This window comes from Phalangium opilio, unplaced genomic scaffold (assembly GCF_054372755.1).
Source record: "Phalangium opilio isolate 3A_F unplaced genomic scaffold, DU_Popi_V2 ptg000011l_1, whole genome shotgun sequence".
Classification (NCBI taxonomy): domain Eukaryota; kingdom Metazoa; phylum Arthropoda; class Arachnida; order Opiliones; family Phalangiidae; genus Phalangium; species Phalangium opilio.
This window is the reverse complement of record NW_028324147.1, coordinates 6310231-6331893: the sequence shown is the minus strand read 5'-3', so window position 1 is coordinate 6331893 and position 21663 is coordinate 6310231. Positions and strand designations below refer to the sequence as shown.

At 37.1% G+C, this 21663-nt stretch overlaps 2 protein-coding genes across 2 annotated transcripts in view; both read right to left on the bottom strand.

The window, feature by feature from the left end:
* Positions 1 to 423: 423 nt before the first annotated feature.
* On the bottom strand, positions 424 to 1691 carry LOC149710103 (uncharacterized). Its single transcript, XM_089855999.1, has 2 exons — positions 1649 to 1691; positions 424 to 1584 (listed from the first exon to the last, which is right to left on the bottom strand). Exons 1-2 carry the CDS (start codon positions 1658 to 1660, stop codon positions 1279 to 1281), a joined length of 318 nt encoding a protein of 105 aa, XP_089712125.1. The 5' UTR covers positions 1661 to 1691; the 3' UTR covers positions 424 to 1278.
* Positions 1692 to 4049: 2358 nt separating this feature from the next.
* The window catches only part of LOC149710100 (protein scarlet-like), a 39111-nt gene continuing 21497 nt past the window's right edge, over positions 4050 to 21663 (bottom strand). Inside the window, exons 2-20 of the mRNA XM_089859082.1 lie at positions 16051 to 16240; positions 15844 to 15892; positions 12039 to 12140; positions 11401 to 11485; positions 11264 to 11335; positions 11079 to 11177; positions 10635 to 10873; positions 10197 to 10299; positions 9031 to 9120; positions 8097 to 8125; positions 7389 to 7494; positions 7134 to 7265; positions 6515 to 6607; positions 6172 to 6229; positions 6034 to 6111; positions 5859 to 5964; positions 5690 to 5790; positions 5146 to 5219; positions 4050 to 5080 (exon numbers count right to left, since the gene is read on the bottom strand). Coding sequence (XP_089715208.1) covers positions 4985 to 5080; positions 5146 to 5219; positions 5690 to 5790; positions 5859 to 5964; positions 6034 to 6111; positions 6172 to 6229; positions 6515 to 6607; positions 7134 to 7265; positions 7389 to 7494; positions 8097 to 8125; positions 9031 to 9120; positions 10197 to 10299; positions 10635 to 10873; positions 11079 to 11177; positions 11264 to 11335; positions 11401 to 11485; positions 12039 to 12140; positions 15844 to 15892; positions 16051 to 16240 — 1902 coding nt within the window. The 3' untranslated portion in view covers positions 4050 to 4984. The remainder of the gene's footprint in view (positions 5081 to 5145; positions 5220 to 5689; positions 5791 to 5858; positions 5965 to 6033; positions 6112 to 6171; positions 6230 to 6514; positions 6608 to 7133; positions 7266 to 7388; positions 7495 to 8096; positions 8126 to 9030; positions 9121 to 10196; positions 10300 to 10634; positions 10874 to 11078; positions 11178 to 11263; positions 11336 to 11400; positions 11486 to 12038; positions 12141 to 15843; positions 15893 to 16050; positions 16241 to 21663) is intronic.

Genomic DNA, 21663 nt, shown 5'->3' with positions numbered 1-21663 from the left:
CATTGGTAGTAGATCCTGGCACTAGTGAACAAATTTGAGGATTTTTTGCCGCTTCCATCGCGCCTACACTATAGAGAGAAAAAAATTGGTCGAGTTCCAAAAACATTTCCTACCCCCTTCCCCTCAACCTAAAGCCGCGGAACACGGACGCCTCTGCTTGAATCTAGTTCGGCCGTCTACCGCCGCGAGCGTCTCACGTTTTGGAGGGAAATTTCATAAAACCGCTACTAGAGGGCCAACCGTTGGTTTGTTATCAAGAATATTCACTTTCGCCGAGTGAAGAATTTGGTTACCTCGATACTTCTAGTCTAATCTCGCTTCTGGAATTATCTATTGAAGAAATAGTAAACGTTTGCATTTAAAAGCGATTTATTGTTGTCATCTTTGCAGAAGCTCAACCTTGGGTGTCTTTGAGAAATCAATTTTAATAATTTAGATTTATACATGGTTCCATCAAGGATTATTTAAATATTTTAAATAATCCTTGGTTCCATATTGAAATATCATTTTATACACTCTTCCGAAAAAAGTAAAATCTTCAAGTTAATTATCTCGTGAAAAATATGGGTACAGTATTTCGGCAAGCAGAATTAGGCAAATTAGACACTGGCACACAAGCGTTGTTCGAAAAACGCTTGATAAGTCTTTAAGAGTTGTCGGGGACACTTCAGCCTCTGGATCGGGTTGCCAAGTACGTCTTCCAAGCAAGTACTTATTACGTGAAAGGATTTGGTGGTGAAGCTCCGTTTCCACCATGCGTAGTATTCTAAGGGAAAAGCCTTGATTATAATTCTTATCAGAAGTGTATAATACTTCTCTTCGGGAGAAGTGTACCACAAAGCGGGGTAATTGTAACATGATTCTTCCCAACATCAATATACATTTATTATAGCAAGGTAAACCGAATCACATACGCCATAAATAGTCCCCTCATCATTACTCTGTTATAGCGCTTAACTATTTGCCAAGGCGCATGCACTTGTGGATTTTTGTCCCACGTCAAGACAATCAAGGTTTGTGCAGGTTGATTGATGAGATAATTTGATGAGCGAGAAAGCAAACAAAAAGGTTGAGCCTGGGAAGAATCATGTTACATAACTAATTTATTAAGAGTATACTGGATGTCACCCTTCTTCTAATATCCCCTTCTGGCCTTATTGACCAAACCAAGAACCCATGTAAGATCTGAGATTGTATGAATAGGTATCATAGGTTTCCATGCGCACAGTGTAGGATCACCATGTTGGAACACTTTTAAGATCTTACACGAGTTCTTGTTTATTTGTGTTTGGAAACATACATCAGGTTCATTGTCTCTTGGTTGCTAACAGAAAGTCTTCTGTTGTAGAAGCCCGCCATAACACCGGAACTCAAGGACTCTTCACCGTAATAAAAGTCAAAAACTTCATCTTGAATAATGTCGAAAATCGCGATCCAAAGCACTCTATGTATTAGCAAGGCCTTCTTCCCGTATCGAATATCCTGTAATAATTGGTCATCCGAGATCAATCCTTCGATGGTGACGAAGGATTTTTCCTTATCCACCATTTTGATTAACCCCTTTGCTACGTCGTCGTATTCCGCCTTAAATTATTGTGATGGGTCATGACCTTGCGTTTTAACCAAAGATCGCGGTTATAAGTCAAACCTTGTTTTGCATCAGCAAGTGCGAATGAAAGTTTTGAATGACCACTGGTCGCATCTTCGTGAACGTGATCAAATCCGAGACGGTGTCGATTTTGGCATAGACAATGTTCGACAAATTTGAACTCAAGTAAGAACCGATGTAGATTCCAATTACCAGACTGCCCATTAACCAAGAACCAATAACAATTCTGCTGGACAAGTACCGTGAAACGTTATCCATGGCTATATACGAAAACGAATGGTGGTCAATCGTGGTCAAACCTAGCTTTAAAAAGTTTCATTGGACTACCTTGATGCGAGATCGAACGGGACATTTGCCACAAGTACTTGAAGAATAATTTTCGAAAAGAGTCCCGCCGGTCTTTACTGGGAATGATGAATGACACGAAAGTTGTGCAGAGCGTGACCAATAGCGAGGCGATGATAAGGGCCAGTTTGACGTCATCATCCCAGGCTATTAATGACGAGGAATCGGTGGTTTCGTACTTTTCCGGAGCTTTACTTATTAGAAACGTATCTGGATTATTGACCCACGCGGAATTGACAAAGTTTTCGAGTCTCCCGTAGACAGAGGTGTCAACCGTGAAGAAAAATATGTCTATATCCTGAAATTAGTGTTGACGAATATCCTGAAATTAGTTCCTGATATATATATATATATAAATGACGCGATCACTCATCATTGGCGCTTTCAATGTACAAGACGTATCATTATTGGTTGAAAAATGTCGTCCGCTTGACTGGGAGGCAGCCAGTGATATTTAGACAAAGATAATCCCGTGTTTACCAAGAAACCGAGTGCCGGAAGTAGCTCCAAAAAATTTAACGAGAACTCTCTACTCCTCTACTGTATATCCTCTATGGTTATGAAAATAAATCGAACTTACTGGTATACTAATATTAGGGTTATTGGGGCCCATTAACTCCATTGGAATGTGCTTGAGCGTGTAACTGTAATGGATTTTAGAATTATTATTATTATTATTATTATCAGAAGTGAGATGAGACTAGAAGTGAAGGGCTCTAGCATTGATAGTAGATCCTGGCACTAGTGAACAAATTTGAGGATTTTATGCCGCTTCCCACGCGCCTACACTACTGAGAAAAAAATTGGTCGAGTTCCAAAAACATTTCCTACCCCCTTCCCCTCAACCTAAAGCCGCGGAACACGGACGCGGGTGCTTGAATCTAGTTCGGCCGTCTACCACCGCGAGCGTCTCACGTTTTGGAGGGGAAATTCTGAAACCGCCAGCAGAGGGCCAACCGTTGGTGTGTTATCAAGAATATTCACTTTCGCCGAGTGAAGAATTTGGTTAGCTCAGTACTTCTAGTCTCATCTCACTTCTGTTATTATTGGTGTATGAATGCGGGACAATTACTCACCAAGTGTAATTCGTCTGCGTAAAGAGAACTCGAAATACCATTTCAGAAAATCTTTTGAACCCTTCAACTACGTCGGAATTCTACGATCCATTGCAATATTATTATTACGAAAGAGTGTTACCTTGCCTGTAGAATATAGATCTTAAATCTTGATAGAAATTTCAGTTATCTTACCTCGACAATGCCTATCATCAAGGGATTTTCATTTGAAATCTCGCTTGTATCGCCGCACTCGGCTTCTATTTGTTTAGCCATGTTTGAATACGGCGCAGCACGCCAGAAAGAGCTATTTCGAATAAAGGCGCGTGTTTAATTTTTCCGAATTGCTATAAAAAGCGATTAACTTCACGTCTCGTACTTAGATGATTAAACCCCTCAATTCAATCATGCGTAATAAAAAGCTTGAGAGTTAAAACATACGTGTTTAAACTTCTGATGACTCTTAATTACATTTTTCTAATGCTATATCTCTATAACGAAAGTTTAATTACGTGTATGTTTGAAAATATAATCGTGTGCGACATTCAACAATCGTCAGAGATTAGTTTTTTTTAAGGGGACAAACACTACTACAAGCACTAGTTGCTTCGAAATCAACTCTTTGTAAACGAACCAAACACCACGTGTTATTTCAAGTGTGTAGTGAACTCGGGTGAACTCCGTCTGGCGTTGTCTCTTGGCGCGAGGGATCTAACCTATTCTGCAGGGCGACCTCACGTCTGTGTGTTGGCAAGAAGTGATATCTAGTTTATTAGGGAGAAGGTGTGAGATGCCCAAGTATTCGCGCGCCATAGTCCCAGTCCCCCTTTCAAAATACAAGGGGGAAGTAAAAGGAGGCCGGGCTATTTCGCATCTCCTCAGTCGGAAAATACGTAATTTTCGTCATTCGCGTCGCGCTGACGTGAGTTTTCAAGAACCAATGAGATGCTGGTTGTAATTTAGAGGCGGGGATTAACTCCGGAGCTACGTTTGGACTGGAGATAAAGCTGGAAATGTACGTTTGCGCAACAGATCTGGTGTGTCTGTCCCCTCGAATAATGGAAATGAAGTTATTAATTGCCCATGGGTTATTTAGTCATTATTAATCATATATTGTTTCCTTCATGAATATATTTTTATTGCGCTTTGTTTATTTCAGTCAGACATGATATGGTGCTACAGAAAATGAGACATAATGTAGTTGTTTTGGTCAAATGCTCTAGTTTTAGTTTGTAACAGGGAGACTCGACATGCAGGGAACGCATTCTCGTTTTCTTACACCCAATTTCTTCTGCCAGGAATACATACAGATAAAGGAATCATTGTGCCCCCATATCCCCCCAACGTTATTATCAACACGGGTTTTGTGGGCCGGGCTTGAGAACTTAGTATCCGTCACACCTGATAATTCTGAGGTTTTTTTAACTGTGATTTCATTGATTTGTAGATTGGACTATAAAGCAAGTAGTCCACTTCGCCTTGCGAAACCGTATCGTTACCGTTTTAGGTTCGTAAATCATCCGAAAGAGGGCACCCACTACCTCCGAAAGCATCGTTTAAGAAACGTTACCAGATGGCGTTCTGTTCGTATTTGGATGCGTGACGTTACGTTAACGATACGGTTTCACAAGGCTTAGTGAAAACGCGTTACGTCATCGTTGTTTGAAAACGTCATGGACATACAACAAACATAAACACGACCAAAATTTGTCTCCCTCATAGAGTGTCCCTGTTTACGCGCGTGTTAACCCGCTCAAGTGCTGTTCAACTGTTTTAGTAAAAGTTCTAGTCTAGACCATAAACGTAGAACAGGTACATTTTAACAAAGAAATGGGGTTTAAAGCTGGTTTCTAGTTTAGTAACATTTCTGAGAAAATTGACTTTTAGTAATGTTTATGATTATGATTTGATTTTTAATTCGCCGTAGTTTAAATCTTAAAAATTAGGTTCAATATATATTTCTAATTAATTGGGGTCATGTTCGACTTCTAATTATTAGGGCGATCATTCCAAGGACGTGATACACCCCATACATGATTGCCAAGAATATTAAATTCCACCATAAGTGATCCTAAATTAAAATTAAATAACAATTAAGATCTTGTTAATTACGCTGAATCTTAATTAAAATCATACCTGATGAAATCCGAAATCTTCTAAAACTTGAGAACCATCCGTTGTGCAGGGAACTTCCAGAGGATTATCACAGGCTTTAGAATAAAGAAATGTGGTATTTAAAGTATTTAAAGAATACCTTAAATCAGAAGGGGATAATAGCAGAAGAATGACACTCTTTATCCTCTTAATACTTTAGTTATGTAACGTTACGTGATTCTTCCCAGGCTGACCCTCCCTTTTTGTTTGCCCTCCCGCTTATCAAACTTCAGATGGGCATCGCACCGTGCAGGCTGAACTCTATACCTGTTTGGTACTAAATCCACAAGCCTTGATTGTCTTGACGTTTGACAAAAACACACAAGCGCATGCGCCTTAGAAAATAGTTTTAAGTGCTAATAGAGTATTGATGAGGGAACTATTTATTGGGTTTAGTAACCTTGCTCCAAATGTATGTAAAATGATGTTGGGAAGAATCAAGTTCCAATTACCCCGCTTTGTGGTATACACTTCTCTCGAATAGAATTATTATATACTTCTGCTTAAATATAAAAACTAGACGTACTTATATTGTGTATTTGATCCCATTGCGTGATCATTATAGCTTCGTAGGAATATCTAAACCATGATATGTACTGGGCCCAACTTATGATGCTGGGAATTGTGCTGTTTAAACATATTTTTAACATTAATTTTTTAATTTAATTATTTTTAATTTGATTAATTTTACTTACTTGATATTAATGAATATACCACCCGTGGTCATTAAAATGACGTCGAATGGAATTAAAACGCTAATTGCCATTGAAAACTTCTCAAATGCGGCCGAGAAAAAGCAACCTGGATGAATGAATATAATATAAATTAATTTACTTCTTAATTGGTCTAATTAAATTTGATTATAATTACCGCAAGCGCTGGCAGTGTTAGCTGTTAGTACTAAAATGGCTGTGGTCACGGTGAATCTGACTAAATCTGCGTGTAAACCTGTGTGAAAAATTTAGTTAATTTCAGTTGCCTGATTAGTATCGTAGTTAATTACTTTACCAATCATCCAATAACATATAGAGGTGAATAAAATTGGTTCGATTAAAAATCCTGGTATCTATTATAATTAGGCTAAATTAGCGTTTCTAAAAATTACACTAATTTGACCAAATTTAAAGGGAATGTAACCTCCATTCATTTTCGTACAAAATAGACATTTTACAAAAGTCGGGGGTTAAAATAAAAGTCTGGTCTTTGACCTCTTTGTTAACTTTGGACTTAACATTGATGGGTATGTGGATAAGAAACACGTTAGATATGGCTTGAATCAAAAGGACTGGTAACGTTGAATTCCTATCTTAGGTTATATTCCCTTTAAAATTACGTAAATGTATTCAATTACCAATGCTAATATTTTTGACAGGTAATAGGTGTCTATTCTGTATGTACCGTTATGATGTTCTCGTAAAACAACGGGAATCTCTTTGGGAAATGTCTGGAAAAATTAACCATATTAATTTGGTTTCGACTTTAATAAGGATAATATTATTAATATACAGGGTGAGTCTGATAAGTCTGTATCCATAAATTAAGGGGGATGTTCTTTGGGAAATCAATTTTGAGTTCAAAATGTAACTTCTAACTCCATTTTGACCTAAGGGGCACTATTTTTGAGTTATGATTTTATAATTGTTTTAGGGATGACCCCTTAATTTATTAGAAATCATTGTCTTAAATCAGTTTATTTATTAAATTTAACGAGGTCATCCGTAAAATACTATGTACAATTTTAACTTGAAAACGGTTTTAGGGATGACCCCTTATCTAAATTAGAAATCAGTTTCTTAATTAAATTTAAGGGGTCATCTGTAAAATTCACGGACAATTTTAACTTGAAAACCGTGTTCCTTATAGACAATCAAAATGGACATAGAAGTTACATTTTACAATGAACATCCCCCTTAATTTATGGATGCAGACTTATCAGAAACACCCTGTATAATTGAACTGCACATAATTACATGTAAAACACCATATAAACTTGGGAATGTGTTCTCCGTAATAAATACGAAAATAGCCCCTGATGTGGCTGTTATACCGGCTTGATTTAATGAAATTCGGAAATAGCAGAGCCCAATTATGATTGCCAGAAACTATACATTGATTAAAGATTAATTAGTTTCGTATATACTAATTCTGTACTATAACTAAACGCTTCAATTAACATTAACTATTTTGTTATTGTTGTTGTTTTAAAGGAATTTTTTAGACTTAACTATTTTTTGCATTGTTCGAATCTTCATGATGGCAGGGTTGCGAACTGAGTCTAGGAAAGCCCTCCAGAATAATAGACCGAATTCAGTGAACCATCGTAATTTTCTCCTATGGATAGTATTAACGTTTCTGTTATTTATCATAGGCTTAGTGTGTACAGACTAAATAGAAAGATGGACTGCAATTTAACCTAGTGTGTAGTTAATTATCGCTTGTCGTTCTCGAACTAGCTCGAGCTGCAAGTCTCTAGCATTACTAAGTGTAGGTAGTCTCACACTTATGGAACATATCTTATAAAATTATGGTGGAAGTAAAGCCACTGGTCGACGGTATAATAAGCCCCACCTTTAGATCTAGAGTCCTTTATAATTGGATCGTTTAAGGCAGTTCAGATTTAATTAAGATATTATTTGAGGAATCTTCTTATCGCGTGATTAAAGGTATTATTTCACTAATCTTTGACAGATACGTGTTCTTTTACGTTTTGATTACTTTGCGATATAATCCCACTTTTAATTAATATCGAGCGATTTATTATTTACGATTGATCAATGTCTCAAGGGGTTGGCAATATATCCACTTAAACATACCAATGGATATTAACAGCGTTAAATTATTGCCAGGGGGAAATGGGCGTTCACCGCACTTTGTTATCACGCCAATTACTGCATTTATAGTGAAATAAATGAAATATAAGAGAAAAAACTTACTCGTTTATTTGGAAGTATAAATCTTGATCCTGAAAAGTAAAAAAGCAAAGTGAGAAAAGGTATAATATTCAATAAGTTCTTTGACTTCTTGAAGTGAAACCAAGAAGTGATATATAGTTTATTAGGGAGAAGGTATAAGATGCCTAAGTATTCGCGCGTCATAGTCCCAGTCCCCCTTTCAAAATACAAGGGGGGACGTAATAGGAGGCCGGGCTATTTCGCCTCTCCTCAGTCGGAAAATACGTAATTTTCGTCATTCGCGTCGCGCTGACGTGAGTTTTCAGAACCAATGAGATGATTCTGGTTGTAATTTAGAGGCGGGGATTAACTCCGGACCTACGTTTGGACTGGAGATAAAGCTAGAAATGTGGCCAATTTATACCTTCTCCCTAATAAACTAGATATCACTTCTTGGTGAAACTAAATTACACAGCGTGTTTCTGAAATTACTGTAAGAATTTATTGGGTGTGTTCATTGGGCGATTTCGATTGGGAAATGATCAATGACATTTGGCCCTAAAGGGCATCGTATTCAAGTTATGATTGGAATGTTTTACGGATGACCCCTGAAGCTTGATTAAGAAACTGAAAATGAATTGTAATAAAATTTATGGGGTTATTCGTTAAACCATCCAATCATTTCTTGAAAACAGTGGCCCGGACGACAAAATGTAATAGAAAGTGCATTTTCGATGCAAAATCGATTTCCCGATGAACATCCCCCTTAATTTAAGGCAGAGTTATCAGAAACACCCTGTACAAAAATTCAAATTCAGTCAAAACAATTTTTTGACCCGATTTTGCCAGACATTCTGACGCCACTAATTTACGAAACTTCATAGGCGTTAATTAATTGAACTGCGTGCATTTTTTAATTAGATGAAGGATGAATGTTATAACTTGCCATATAAGTTCTTTTATTTTCGAATCTTACCTGATAGAGGGTGCAAGTTCTGGTTAGATTATCTTGTAGCGATTCGAGCTCCCTAGCGTAAACTGAACATTCGAACTTATCGCAAATGGACTATAAATATGTTCAAATATTATTTTAGTTTAGTTATTTACGAATTATATGTCAGGAAATTATAGAGGTGAAACAAGGAATTCTGATTGTGTAGCGATGATACTTTTAAATATGGGTGGAGTTTGTAACGTGTTCTTCTACTGTTGTCAAGAATGCCCAACATCGCGAAGTTTCATCATTACATCGATAAACTACCTCGTACACGAATGGTATTATGGGCATATTGCAACCTCTAAATTTCTGTTGCCGTAGGGAATTATTTTGCAATTCAAAAAACTGTACAAAATGGCAGCCTCCGTGAAAGTATAGTTTGACTTGTGTAAAGGTAAGAAAATTGTAATATTATTATATAAATTGATGTTAAAGCATTGGTAAATTAATATAAAATATAATTGTAGTCGCCATTTTGTACTGGATTTTTAATTCCCGCGAATTGCGCACGAGGTTGTTGCTTGTACTCATGGTGCTTGTATTTGTGCTTGTATTTGTGCTTGTATTTGTGCTTGTATTGGTGCTTGTATTGGTGCTTGTATTGGTGCTTGTATTGGTGCTTGTATTTGTGCTTGTATTTGTGCTTGTATTTGTGCTTGTATTGGTGCTTGTATTGGTGCTTGTATTGGTGCTTGTACTTGTGATTGTATTTGTCAATTTACATTCGGGTAGTTTAGTATTCAAAAGTCTAATTTCAAAAATCAGCGAATTTGCGACTAGTTTTAAGTCGTCCGCTCTCACGTCTGAACAGGAAATGATGGTAACAACGCGATTGAAACCAAATTATAATGCTACCGACGGTAACGTAAGATTTTACTGTAATTTAAATTTGTCTTGAAGGTAAATTCTGTATGGAGGCTCAGTATAGTATTACAAATTCTGTAGGAGGTAGACTCTCGATGGTTAAGCATTCCTCGTTCCATCTCTACAATTACCTAATGACATGTACTAGCGAGTTCATTGATATTAACATAAGTATGGCACTTTTTAAGCCATGAGAGCGTGTAATACATTGTAGAACACGCTCTCTGCTGGAACCAGTGTCAAAATCATTGAACATACCTGCGTCATAAATTTGAACTCACGTGAACTATGTTTCTGTCCCTGTTTTCAAAACCGGGATGCACCGCTAATAAATGAACGTAGTAATCAGCCGGGTTGAAAGTTGATGGACACAAGTGTCCAATACTGCAGGTGAAAGAAAATATATATTGTTACGTATCCCGAAAACGTCTTTCCACAAAAATGTGTGAATTTAAGCTTTGCGACAGTTTAGGCACAAAATTTAAAAATAGGTCAAAATATTTAGCGAATTTTAAGAATTTTAACAAAGTCATGGAAAGTCATGGAATTTAGTTTTAAAAGTTCATAACCTAAAGTGTCGAATTATATTAATATTGTTAAAATATACTGTTAAACTTGTTCAACTTTTGGAATAAAAACTCATGTAAAACACGGAATGGTCAGAGAATTTTGAACCCTGTAGTGGCAGATGGTTAAAAGTTGTAAGAAGTATGACTGACCTGTTAAAAAAATCAAGGGCTTCGTATGCCGGACCTAAATAGACCGTCCTTCCTTCGGCCAATAGGAGTAGCCGGTCGAACATGGCGAAAACTTTGGAGGATGGTTGATGGATGGTGCATATGACGTTTTTGCCTTTAGAGGCCATTTTGTACAATATACTGACTACGTTTTGAGCCATAAATGAGTCCAAACCCGACGTGGGTTCGTCGCAAAATATGATTGGTGGATCCGTTAAGATCTAGAGGAATTATTTGATTATAATTTTGAAATGTTTCAAAGTTGTAATTTTTTTCCCTAATTATTCGTCGTCTGCTTAGTTTAATTAGTGACCGGCGACTAGCTTTGACAATGTGTTGCATGACGTAACTGTGACGTCATAAATATGTCAATGCTTAATCGAATCGGTTAAACTAAGCAGACGACGGAAATACCCTCTCTCTTACTTCTGTAGCGAATGCCAGTCTTTTTCGTTCACCACCTGATAAACTTTTTTCCATCCCTGGTTGTCCAATTAACGAGTTTTCGCATTTTTTAAGTCCTAACTAAAATTAAAAGAAGCGTCGTAACTTATAAGATATATTTTATGAACTTATGATATTCGCAATTAAAATAATCAACCCCACTTTACTTCTAATAAGAGATTTTCAACTCTTTCGCGTCGTTCAGCTTTCGTCGTATTTCTGTCCATTCTCATTTTAGCCTTTAATAATTAGTTCTTAATTATTACAATTAAATAATTATTAAATTTATCTTCCCATTTCTTACATGGAACATAAGATGCTCTCGAACTTTTAAACTTCCGAAAAATAGATCATCTTGTTGCACGTACGCCATTATGTTTTTAGTCTCCCTTCGTTTAAAGTTAATATTATACGTTAAATGTGCTTAGAGCAAAAACATCGTATGTATTTTTAGGTTCACGGGTAGTTGAGCGGTTTTCAAAAGAGCGTTTTGGAATAAAGCGGTTCCTAAAACAGCGGTTTGCATAACCGCGTGGAAGCAAAACCGCGATTGCTGTTTCCGCGTTTCTCAATACAGCGCTATTTCCCAAAACAGCGGTTGCTGTTTCCGCCCAAACTGTGATTGATAGGGAGGGAAATATCTATTATATTAAGTATATAGGACAAGAACAATATTATGCATAAAGGAGTAATGTTATATCGGAAGTAAATATAAAATATAATTTTTTGGAAAAGGCATATTATTTTGGGAAGTTAATGAAGATAAACAACAATATTTTGGAAAAGGCGTACTTTCGTACGCTCAAGATATAAACGCTGTAATCAAAATGCGCTAAAACGAGAAATGGCTATAATGGCAAACGCGTTTATGAAAAAGCCGTTTTGGACAATGCTGTTTTGATAACACGCCCAATCGATAACATACCGTATTTTTACACTTACCTGCTGGGTGGTCGGCCATTGATTCTAATTTCACCCGATATTCGAAGTTCAGAGAGGTTTCTATTTGCTAAACAGTTCAAGAAAGTTGATTTCCCAGCGCCACTGCAATACGAATAAATTAATTAGAATAATAAATAAATTAATTGCTTATTTAAATGTTTAGAGTCTATACAGGGTGTTTCTGAAAAGTCCATCACAAATTAAGGGGCGTGTTTATGGGACCAAACTGAGCGGAAAGTACCAAAGAACATGGGGTGTACAACATTTTGTTACGGAGATATGGCCTTCCAAACATTCGCCCCTAAAACAAGGAAATATCCAAAAATGAGGAGTAACACTTAAGACCGACTAACCAGCTTGTTTAAAATTACTAGACAATTTCAATAGCCTTTAATCGAACAATTGATTTCTACCTTTACTAATCAGAAGCGTATAAATGAGTAGAAGTATGCCTACGGTGGTAATGTAAAATTAATCCCAAGTGACATGATGTTTCAAGATCTTCCCAGCACCAAGTAAAATGGTTCTGATTGAAGGGACTTTTATTAGCACAGCGTAAACAACGTTATTTTCAGGAATTAGTCCAAATGTCCACGGGCGGCATTACAAAAACGAGGCAGTCTTTCGAATGATACTTGGACATGTTGGAAGATCCCTGGCTTGTTCCTGTTATCTCAAACCGTAAAAAGCTACGCAAATCTTCATCATCACGGACAACACTCTTGTACGTTAGGTATGACCTTGAGAAAACCTAAAAGGACATCTCGAATGTATTTGAAAAACCCATCTTTAATTAAGGGGCGTGTTGTTTGTTTCCAACAGAGTAAACTCGCCCAGAGAACAATTACAATGCAGAGCCACGTTTCGGCGTTAATGGCCCACAAAGGTGGTCCCAAACAAAAGAACAAACTTTAATTTGTTTCGTTCAGTAAGTGTTTCATGTGTCATAGATAAAACGCCATGATTAATGCACAAAGAAAATGTTATTGACAAGTTTTCGGACCGCGATGCTGAAATGTGGTGGTGCACCATCGTGCATGAACCACATTCTGTTTATTAAACCTAAGGGTACGTCTTCGAGTAGTTCTGGTAAATCGTCCCGTAAGAACTACAAGTAAGCCACACCGTTTAACCTGGGCTCTAGGAAATATGGCCCAATTAAATTGTCACCCACAATACTACACCACACGTTTAAGCTGAATTGTACTTTGTGAATTCTAACGCAAGTTGCGTGTGGTTTTTTCTTAATCAGCAAACCAATTGGCGGCTGCTTGTTTTTGGATCGTCCTCGAAAATAGTGAGAACTTCGCCTATTCTTAAAAAACAGAGCACTAAAACAGAGCACTATGTTTTTTAAGAAAGGAATAAAAGAGGTTTCACGTACATGTGTTTGTTTTATTAAACTCATAATTCAACGAAGTCTGTTACAATGCCTTTCTTCACAAATGCCGAATATGCGGATATGCACCTAATGTATGGACTAGCCGAGGGGAATGCCGCTGCAGCTGTACGCTTGTATCAGGAAAGATTTCCGCAGAGGCGACTACCAAATCGACTGACGTTCGAGGCTGTGGACAGACGTTTGAGGCAAGATGGACGAATCCAACCGGCTGGACCTCAACCTAGAGCGAGAGCCATCCCAGAGGCCGTAGAAGACGAAGTTCTCACCATTTTCGAGGACGAGCCTGAATCAAGTACCCGCCAAGTTGGTCGCCGATTAGGCGTAAACCACACGCTCGTGTGGAAAATCCTCAGAAGCCACCGGTTTCATCCTTTCCATGTTCAAAAAGTTCAAGGTTTGAATCCAGCGGACTACCCACGACGCACGGCGTTTTGTCAGTGGTTTCTGGCTAAAGTAAACGATATCGATTTCCCACGGGATTTGTTGGTTACTGACGAAGCTAACTTTTCACGGGATGGTATTATTAACTTACATAATAAACATCAATGGTCCCAGCTAAACCCCCACGCAACTTGCGTTAGAAGTCACCAAGTACAATTCAGTTTAAACGTGTGGTGTGGTATTGTGGGTGACAATTTAATTGGGCCATATTTCCTAGAGCCCAGGTTAAACGGTGTGGCTTACTTGCAGTTCTTACGGGACGATTTACCGGAACTACTCGAAGACGTACCCTTAGGTTTGGTAAACAGAATGTGGTTCATGCACGATGGTGCACCACCACATTTCAGCATCGCGGTCCGAAATTATCTTAACGCGACCTTCCCTTTGCGGTGGTTAGGTCGAGGTGGACCTGTGGAGTGGCCTGCTCGATCACCCGATCTGAACCCTTGTGATTTCTTTCTTTGGGGCCACCTGAAAGACTTAGTTTATCAGACTGAAGTGCCCGATGTTGAAGAGCTACGTCGACGAATAATTCACGGCTGTCAAACAATTCGCGAAACTCCAGGCATTTTTCAACGTGTAAGGGAATCATTTGTAAGACGTGCTAATGTGTGCCTTAACGCGGGTGGTGAACACTTTGAACAATTTTTGTAACTAATGTTAAAACTTGTCAATAAATTCATTTTCTTCGTGCATTAATCATGGCGTTTTATCTATGACACATGAAACACTTACTGAACGAAACAAATTAAAGTTTGTTCTTGTTTTTGGGACCACCTTTGTGGGCCATTAACGCCGAAACGTGGCTCTGCATTGTAATTGTTCTCTGGGCGAGTTTACTCTGTTGGAAACAAACAACACGCCCCTTAATTGGAGATGGGTTTTTCAAATACATTCGAGATGTCCTTTTAGGTTTTCTCAAGGTCATACCTAACGTACAAGAGTGTTGTCCGTGATGATGAAGATTTGCGTAGCTTTTTACGGTTTGAGATAACAGGAACAAGCCAGGGATCTTCCAACATGTCCAAGTATCATTCGAAAGACTGCCTCGTTTTTGTAATGCCGCCCGTGGACATTTGGACTAATTCCTGAAAATAACGTTGTTTACGCTGTGCTAATAAAAGTCCCTTCAATCAGAACCATTTTACTTGGTGCTGGGAAGATCTTGAAACATCATGTCACTTGGGATTAATTTTACATTACCACCGTAGGCATACTTCTACTCATTTATACGCTTCTGATTAGTAAAGGTAGAAATCAATTGTTCGATTAAAGGCTATTGAAATTGTCTAGTAATTTTAAACAAGCTGGTTAGTCGGTCTTAAGTGTTTCTCCTCATTTTTGGATATTTCCTTGTTTTAGGGGCGAATGTTTGGAAGGCCATATCTCCGTAACAAAATGTTGTACACCCCATGTTCTTTGGTACTTTCCGCTCAGTTTGGTCCCATAAACACGCCCCTTAATTTGTGATGGACTTTTCAGAAACACCCTGTATAGACATGAAACTCTTCCAGTTTTACACTCCCTTAAAACACCCGGGAAACGTCGGGTAGCTTAAAAAAGGTGTCGTAACGTTTTGGTCTTATGAATAACCTCTATATAAGCATCGTTTTATTTATATCAAGAAGTAATATCTAGTTTATTAGGGAGAAGGTTTAATTCGCCATATTTCTAGCTTTATCTCCAGTCCAAACGTAGGTCCGGGGTTAATTCCCACCTCTAAATTACAACCAGCATCTCATTGGTTCTTGAAAACTCACGTCAGCGCGACTGAGAGGCGAAATAGCCCGGCCTCCTTTTACGTCCCCCCTTGCGTTTTGAAAGGGGGACTGGGACTATGGCGCGCGAATACTTAGGCATCTTATACCTTCTCCCTAATAAACTAGATATCACTTCTTGTTTATATTGAAAGCTTTAAAAAAATTTTGTTTCTTAAATAATAAACATCAATAGAATATTTACCTCGATCCCATGATGGCTAATAAAGTTCCTGGCAAAGCACATCCTGATACTAAAATAAAAATTAATTTTTAAAAAAATATACGAAATCAGATTTTGCCTTGACGTAGTTATCTCGAAAATTATTCGTAAGATGTAAATTTTAAATGAAATGGAAACGAATAAACGGCTTAATTTAATCGGGATTAAAATACGACAATGACGACTTACTTCCGGATAGTATCGTTCTTTCTTCCGGCGGAGGACTTCCAATCCCAAACCAGGAGTTTAGACAGGACGTTTCGGGTTTGCTAGTGACGATTAAATCTTTCCACGTGATTCCCACACCCGGTGATTGTAGGCCCCATGATCGGTATCCCGCCAAATTAGGTTCGAATTGAAACGTTTGTAGTAATGATGACTAAAGGGAGAAAATAATATAATTTGGAATGATTAGAACCTGACCTTAATCTGCAGACACTCAGAATACTACGTGTACAACCATAGGTTTATGAGATATCACACTTCCTATACTTTGTAAGCTCGAGCTAGTTTGAAAACGACAGGCGAGAATTGACTACACTCGGTTAATTTTGCAGTTCATCTTCGTATTTAGTCTGCAATACTAAGCCTTTAATATAGAAAAACATTCAGGGTTCGTATGAAACCTGGCTAAGTCAGGAATTTGATAAATGAGAGAAAAGTCAAATTATCAAACCATGCTTCTAGCAATGAATGCTAAATACGGGCCAAGTGTGATAAAGTGGTAAGAAATTATATCTAGTTTATTAGAGAGCAGTTATAAATTCGCCACATTTCCAGTTTTATCTCCAGTCCAAACGGAGTTAATTCCCGCCTCTAAATTACAACCAGCATCTCATTGGTTCTTGAGAATGAGAACTCACGTTAGCGCGACGCGAATGACGAAAATGACGTATTTTCCGACTGAGGAGAGGCGAAATAGCCCGGTCTCCTTTTACGTCCCCCCTTGTATTTTGAAAGGGGGACTGGGACTATGGCACGCCGCGAATATTTAGGCATCTTATACCTTCTCCCTAATAAACTAAGTATCATTTCAGGGATTTTCAATATAAAAATGTCGTCCCAACCCTGGTTTTCGAGTAATTATTTGATTAAGTGATTGAATGCACACGCTATACCGTGTATTCCTTAACCGCTTCTCTTACTTACTTGTTGAACTTAAATAAAGTCTATTTAGGTTTTAATAACATGTAATATATTTTCTATTCTTTTTTTTTTCCTTTTTAATGAGTATTCTTTAATTAACAATTACGCGTAGTGATTAAATGCTACCCTATCTTAAGGAGAGTTTATTAAGGTACCATTAGTTTTTCTTTAGATTCTTTACGATTTCTTAATTATCTGTCAAAATTTATTAATTTCAACGGAGATTTATATACGAAACGCGTGTTGATAAGCTGATAAGTCGTCACGCGAACTGAGTGAACTGTAAACGAGGAATTTCTGGTTCAATTCAATTAACTGACATGAAAGACGTGACTACTCGTCTTTTAGCGCGCCTACGTAACTTCCAAGTTAATGGAAAATTCAGAACCACTTTCCAATTACTAATATAAATTGGACCAGTGGTTAATTTTTTTATTTTTTGTTTGCGTAACTCTTTTGATATTTGTGACTTGATTAATTATTTTTTTTTACATTTTTCAATACCCACTTCTCTAATATTAATGTATTTCCATTACCTAAATCCTTGAACAAATGGATTTATCTTATATACTGGGGTGTTTCTGGCATAAAGGTTGACATGTTCTTTGGGCAATTTTGAGCCAAAAATTACGTATTTTAAATAGCCCGGTCTCCTTTTACGTCCCCCTTGTATTTTGAAAGGGGGACTATGGGACTATGGCGCGCGAATACTTAGGCATCTTAAACCTTCTCCCTAGTAAACTAGATATCCCTTCTTGATCACATTTTGGTATCCGCACGGTTTTCAAGTTAAGGTTTTAGTCTCTTAGGAATGACCCCTTAATTAAATCCGTAAAATACTCTGTACAATCTTAATTTGAAAGCAGTGGCCCGAACGGAAAAATGTCATAGAAACGTTTCGATTCAAAATTGCCCTAAGAACATCCATCCCCTTACATGTATAGTGTTTAGTGTTTACATATAGACATTAAATTCCTCATTGTTTCTCGAGCCCTTTAAACTAAATCCGGGTAGTTTTAAATAGCTTGTAAAATTGTCCATAAAACAACTTGATTTATATCTTTGAACAGATTATTGGACACGAATCGGACCTCTATTCAGTCTTCTCTCAAGCGGCTTAAACTGATTGACCTTAGGTAAGTGGACAAAATGTTTTTATTTCGAAACATTTTAAATTAATTAATACTTTAAGGCATACATTCAAACTTTGACTTCAAAGCGGAGATAGCTACTTATTATTATCTAATTATTTTAAGTTACAAGTAATAAATTTAAAATAATAATTCCGGATATACGAGATGAATACTAGCTAGATTGATTAAAGGTATTTGGAAGAATTTAATCGCCTTCTTTACTCTGTAATTAAATATAAAGAGAGACGCCTCGCTCTCATGATACTATAGCGGAATTCCAAATTGAAATTTAATGCAGGATGAAGTACTAACTTAAGTTTATAACCTCTATAAGTGTGACACTTAATTACGCTTTTTAATGCAATAGGATTACTGAGAGTTAGTTCACACTAGCAACGCGATTTTACAGTCCAACTTAAGTGGTTATTGTCCAGTTTTTTTTAGTTAAAGTGCTTGGGCTCTACTGGACATTTTAAATATTAAATGCTTGGTGATCTACTGGCCTTGTGGTCACTTAATTAAAACTGTCCAAGGTTACTCAATTTAAGTGGTTAGTGTCCAGTTTCTTTAGTTAAAGTGCGTGGGCCCTATGCCCAGTAGAGCTATCTCAGAAGCCTTAGTGTGACGTCACCAGGTCACCTATGCTATTTGCCCACAGAACCCAAACATTGAGAAAGGAACGTGTAACACCTTCCTTTCTCTATGACCCAAACGTTAACAAAAACATTGCCGCCCACTTCCAAAGCTAAGCCCATGACATTTTTTACCTAGGCACTGACGTCACAACTGAGATAGCGCCTCTATTGAAGATTTTACTGTTTTACAGTTTTAATGGTCAGATTTTTTCTATCTCCATCGGGTCAAGGAACTTCGATAGTTTTTCGTAATGCTCAGTTATGTATAAAATGGGCGTTTCCACTCAATTAAAGGCCTCTGTACGCGTTTGGCTTTCGTAAAGTCGAATATAAACCCAACCCGCAAATAAACAAGTTGGCTTGGTCTCGTCCCCATCTAAGGGATAGGATCACGTGCCTAACAAAATTGACTGTTGTACCATCTGTTGTTAAGCGACGAAAATAAATCTCTTATTTTTCTAATTGGATTAGAGTCTGACTCTTGGAGTAAAACCGAGGGTAAAACAGGTTCTGCGCATGGCAAAATCAAGCCAATCAGGTTATCCCTTTCTCGCCTCAAAACCCGAGAGCCGTTAAAAAATTCAAAAGATTGTTGGTTGGGTATGGGGAACACCCTGTTGTTTGTTAGTCCACGGTCTTTGATATATCCTCGCCAGGTGGCGCATTACGAGAATCAATGACCCTACGTCACTCTCCACGACTCTCAGTAATATAGCCAGTGGCGTCACACTTATGGGGAACACGTACGTTATAAACTTAAGCTACTAATCACGCTGATTAACTACTACTGCTCCTGAATTTCAATTTTCTTTTTACTCTTTTATTTTTCTTTTAATTTGAACTTGACAGTTTTGACTGGCGGATAATTGCAAAATTCTTCAGTGATAATATATATGATAACTGCTATCATATATTATCAGTGGCATTTAGAGATTAACTACACTTAATTATGTCACTTAAGTCGAACGTTTAGTGTGTCAGTACAAAATAAATATATAGAGCTGTATAGATCCCACACTGGGAACCTATAATCTCAACTGTTTACGAGTAAGAATGATACTTCAAGATTTGAGAGGGTGCTCTAGGGTTATTGGGGGTATGTGGTATAAGCTGCTGTCGTATCTGTAAATATGATCGCGATAAAACAAGATTTGAAAAAGAAACGCCCGCCTTTGCCGTGTAATTGCGAACGTTTCTCAATATGTCCTCTCTTTATCCTCTCCAGCGTGCGACAAATGACCTGTTTGGAAAAATAAACTCGAGGGGGTCAGTGGTCAACTGCACCACTAATAATTTATCAATATAATTTTTTTCTCAAAAAAACTTTCTTAATCATTCTTGAAAATATTACTATTTGTATATCCAATCATCAAATTCTAAACCTTTGGATTGGAAAGATCTGTGTTCTCTGTGGTCTTTGAGATTTAAAAATCCTCCTTTAGTCTTCAACTAAGCACATATCATATCAACTTTAAATTTTAGTAGACAACGGATCAGTTTATTTATTCCTGGGCAGCTAGGTCATTGGTCAAAAGTCCACTTTAAAATATTGTCGTTCAGTTTCTAAAGTAAATTTAAGGGGTCGTCCGTAAAATACTATGCACAATTTCAACTTGGAAACAGTGTTCCTTGTGGCAAAATGGGGATAGAAGTTACATTTTTGACTCAAAATTGATTTCCCAAAGAACACATGCAGACTTATCAGAAACACCTTGTATACATAAGTACATAGTGTCATCGCGACAGCACGATTATCCCCAGTGTCACTTCTATATCTGCCTGTGATAATCCATAAAGCAGCATCCGCGTTCTTTTTACTTTAGTAATTGTATTAAATCCGAAATAAATTTTATTTCTCACGAAGATCGTGAAACTGAGGCCTCAAAATTATACACAATCATAGAATTTTAATTGACTTATCAGGTCAAACATCTCTTTTATAACGAAAAAAAGTAATGATAATAATCTTTGCTTTGAAATAAATGGGTAAAAGAGTAGAAGCGCCACTTGGAATTGCGAACATCGTGATAAAAAATGGGCCTCACAATTAAAAATAATCATTATACAATTCTAATCTACTTATCAGGTTAATTACAAACGAAACTAAACATTACATCCCATTTATAAAAAGAAATTGAAATAAGAGTAAAAACAAATAGAGACGACATCGGGAATAAATATCTTACTCCCTGCACTACTATGTTTTCCTGGCACGAAATATCCCTATAGATGTCGCCTCCATCCAAATAATATCATACGATTTGAGTACTATAATTATTTTTATTGGTTAATTTTTTTAAATACAATTTTTAAAAAATAATGAAAGCCGCAAAATTGCAGCGCAACGCAATCATCGCGGCTAATAAATTAATATATTTATTTTTAATAAATTGTAATTCTCGTTGTATCGCGATATCGTGATAGCAATTTTTTTATCATCGATTAATTACTCCTTTTAACCGCAACTTTAACAGTTTATCGGTGATATACCTTGTTAATTACCGGTATTACTTTGCATTAAGTCATTACTTGGAGCCATATATCGCATGCGGGGCTTCGATTCATACATTTATTCGTCCTCTTTCTTCAGTTTTTTTCAAAGTGAACCGGTCACTAATAATTTATTCGCGGTAAAACTTCATTAATATTCCAATTATACCTATAATTAAAAGATCCGTATTTATAATTATGAATAAGAAAGATTTCTTTCTAAGAGAGAAAACCTTGGCGCATTGATACACAATGCTTCACCTCGTAGATATAAAAATAGTCCTAGCAAACTTATGGCGAACAGAAGTAGGGGTCAATTTATTATTAATAATTAATACAGAATTGGCGTTAGACCTATAATTTGAAACATTCAGTTTTGTCATTTTTCAAACTGTAAG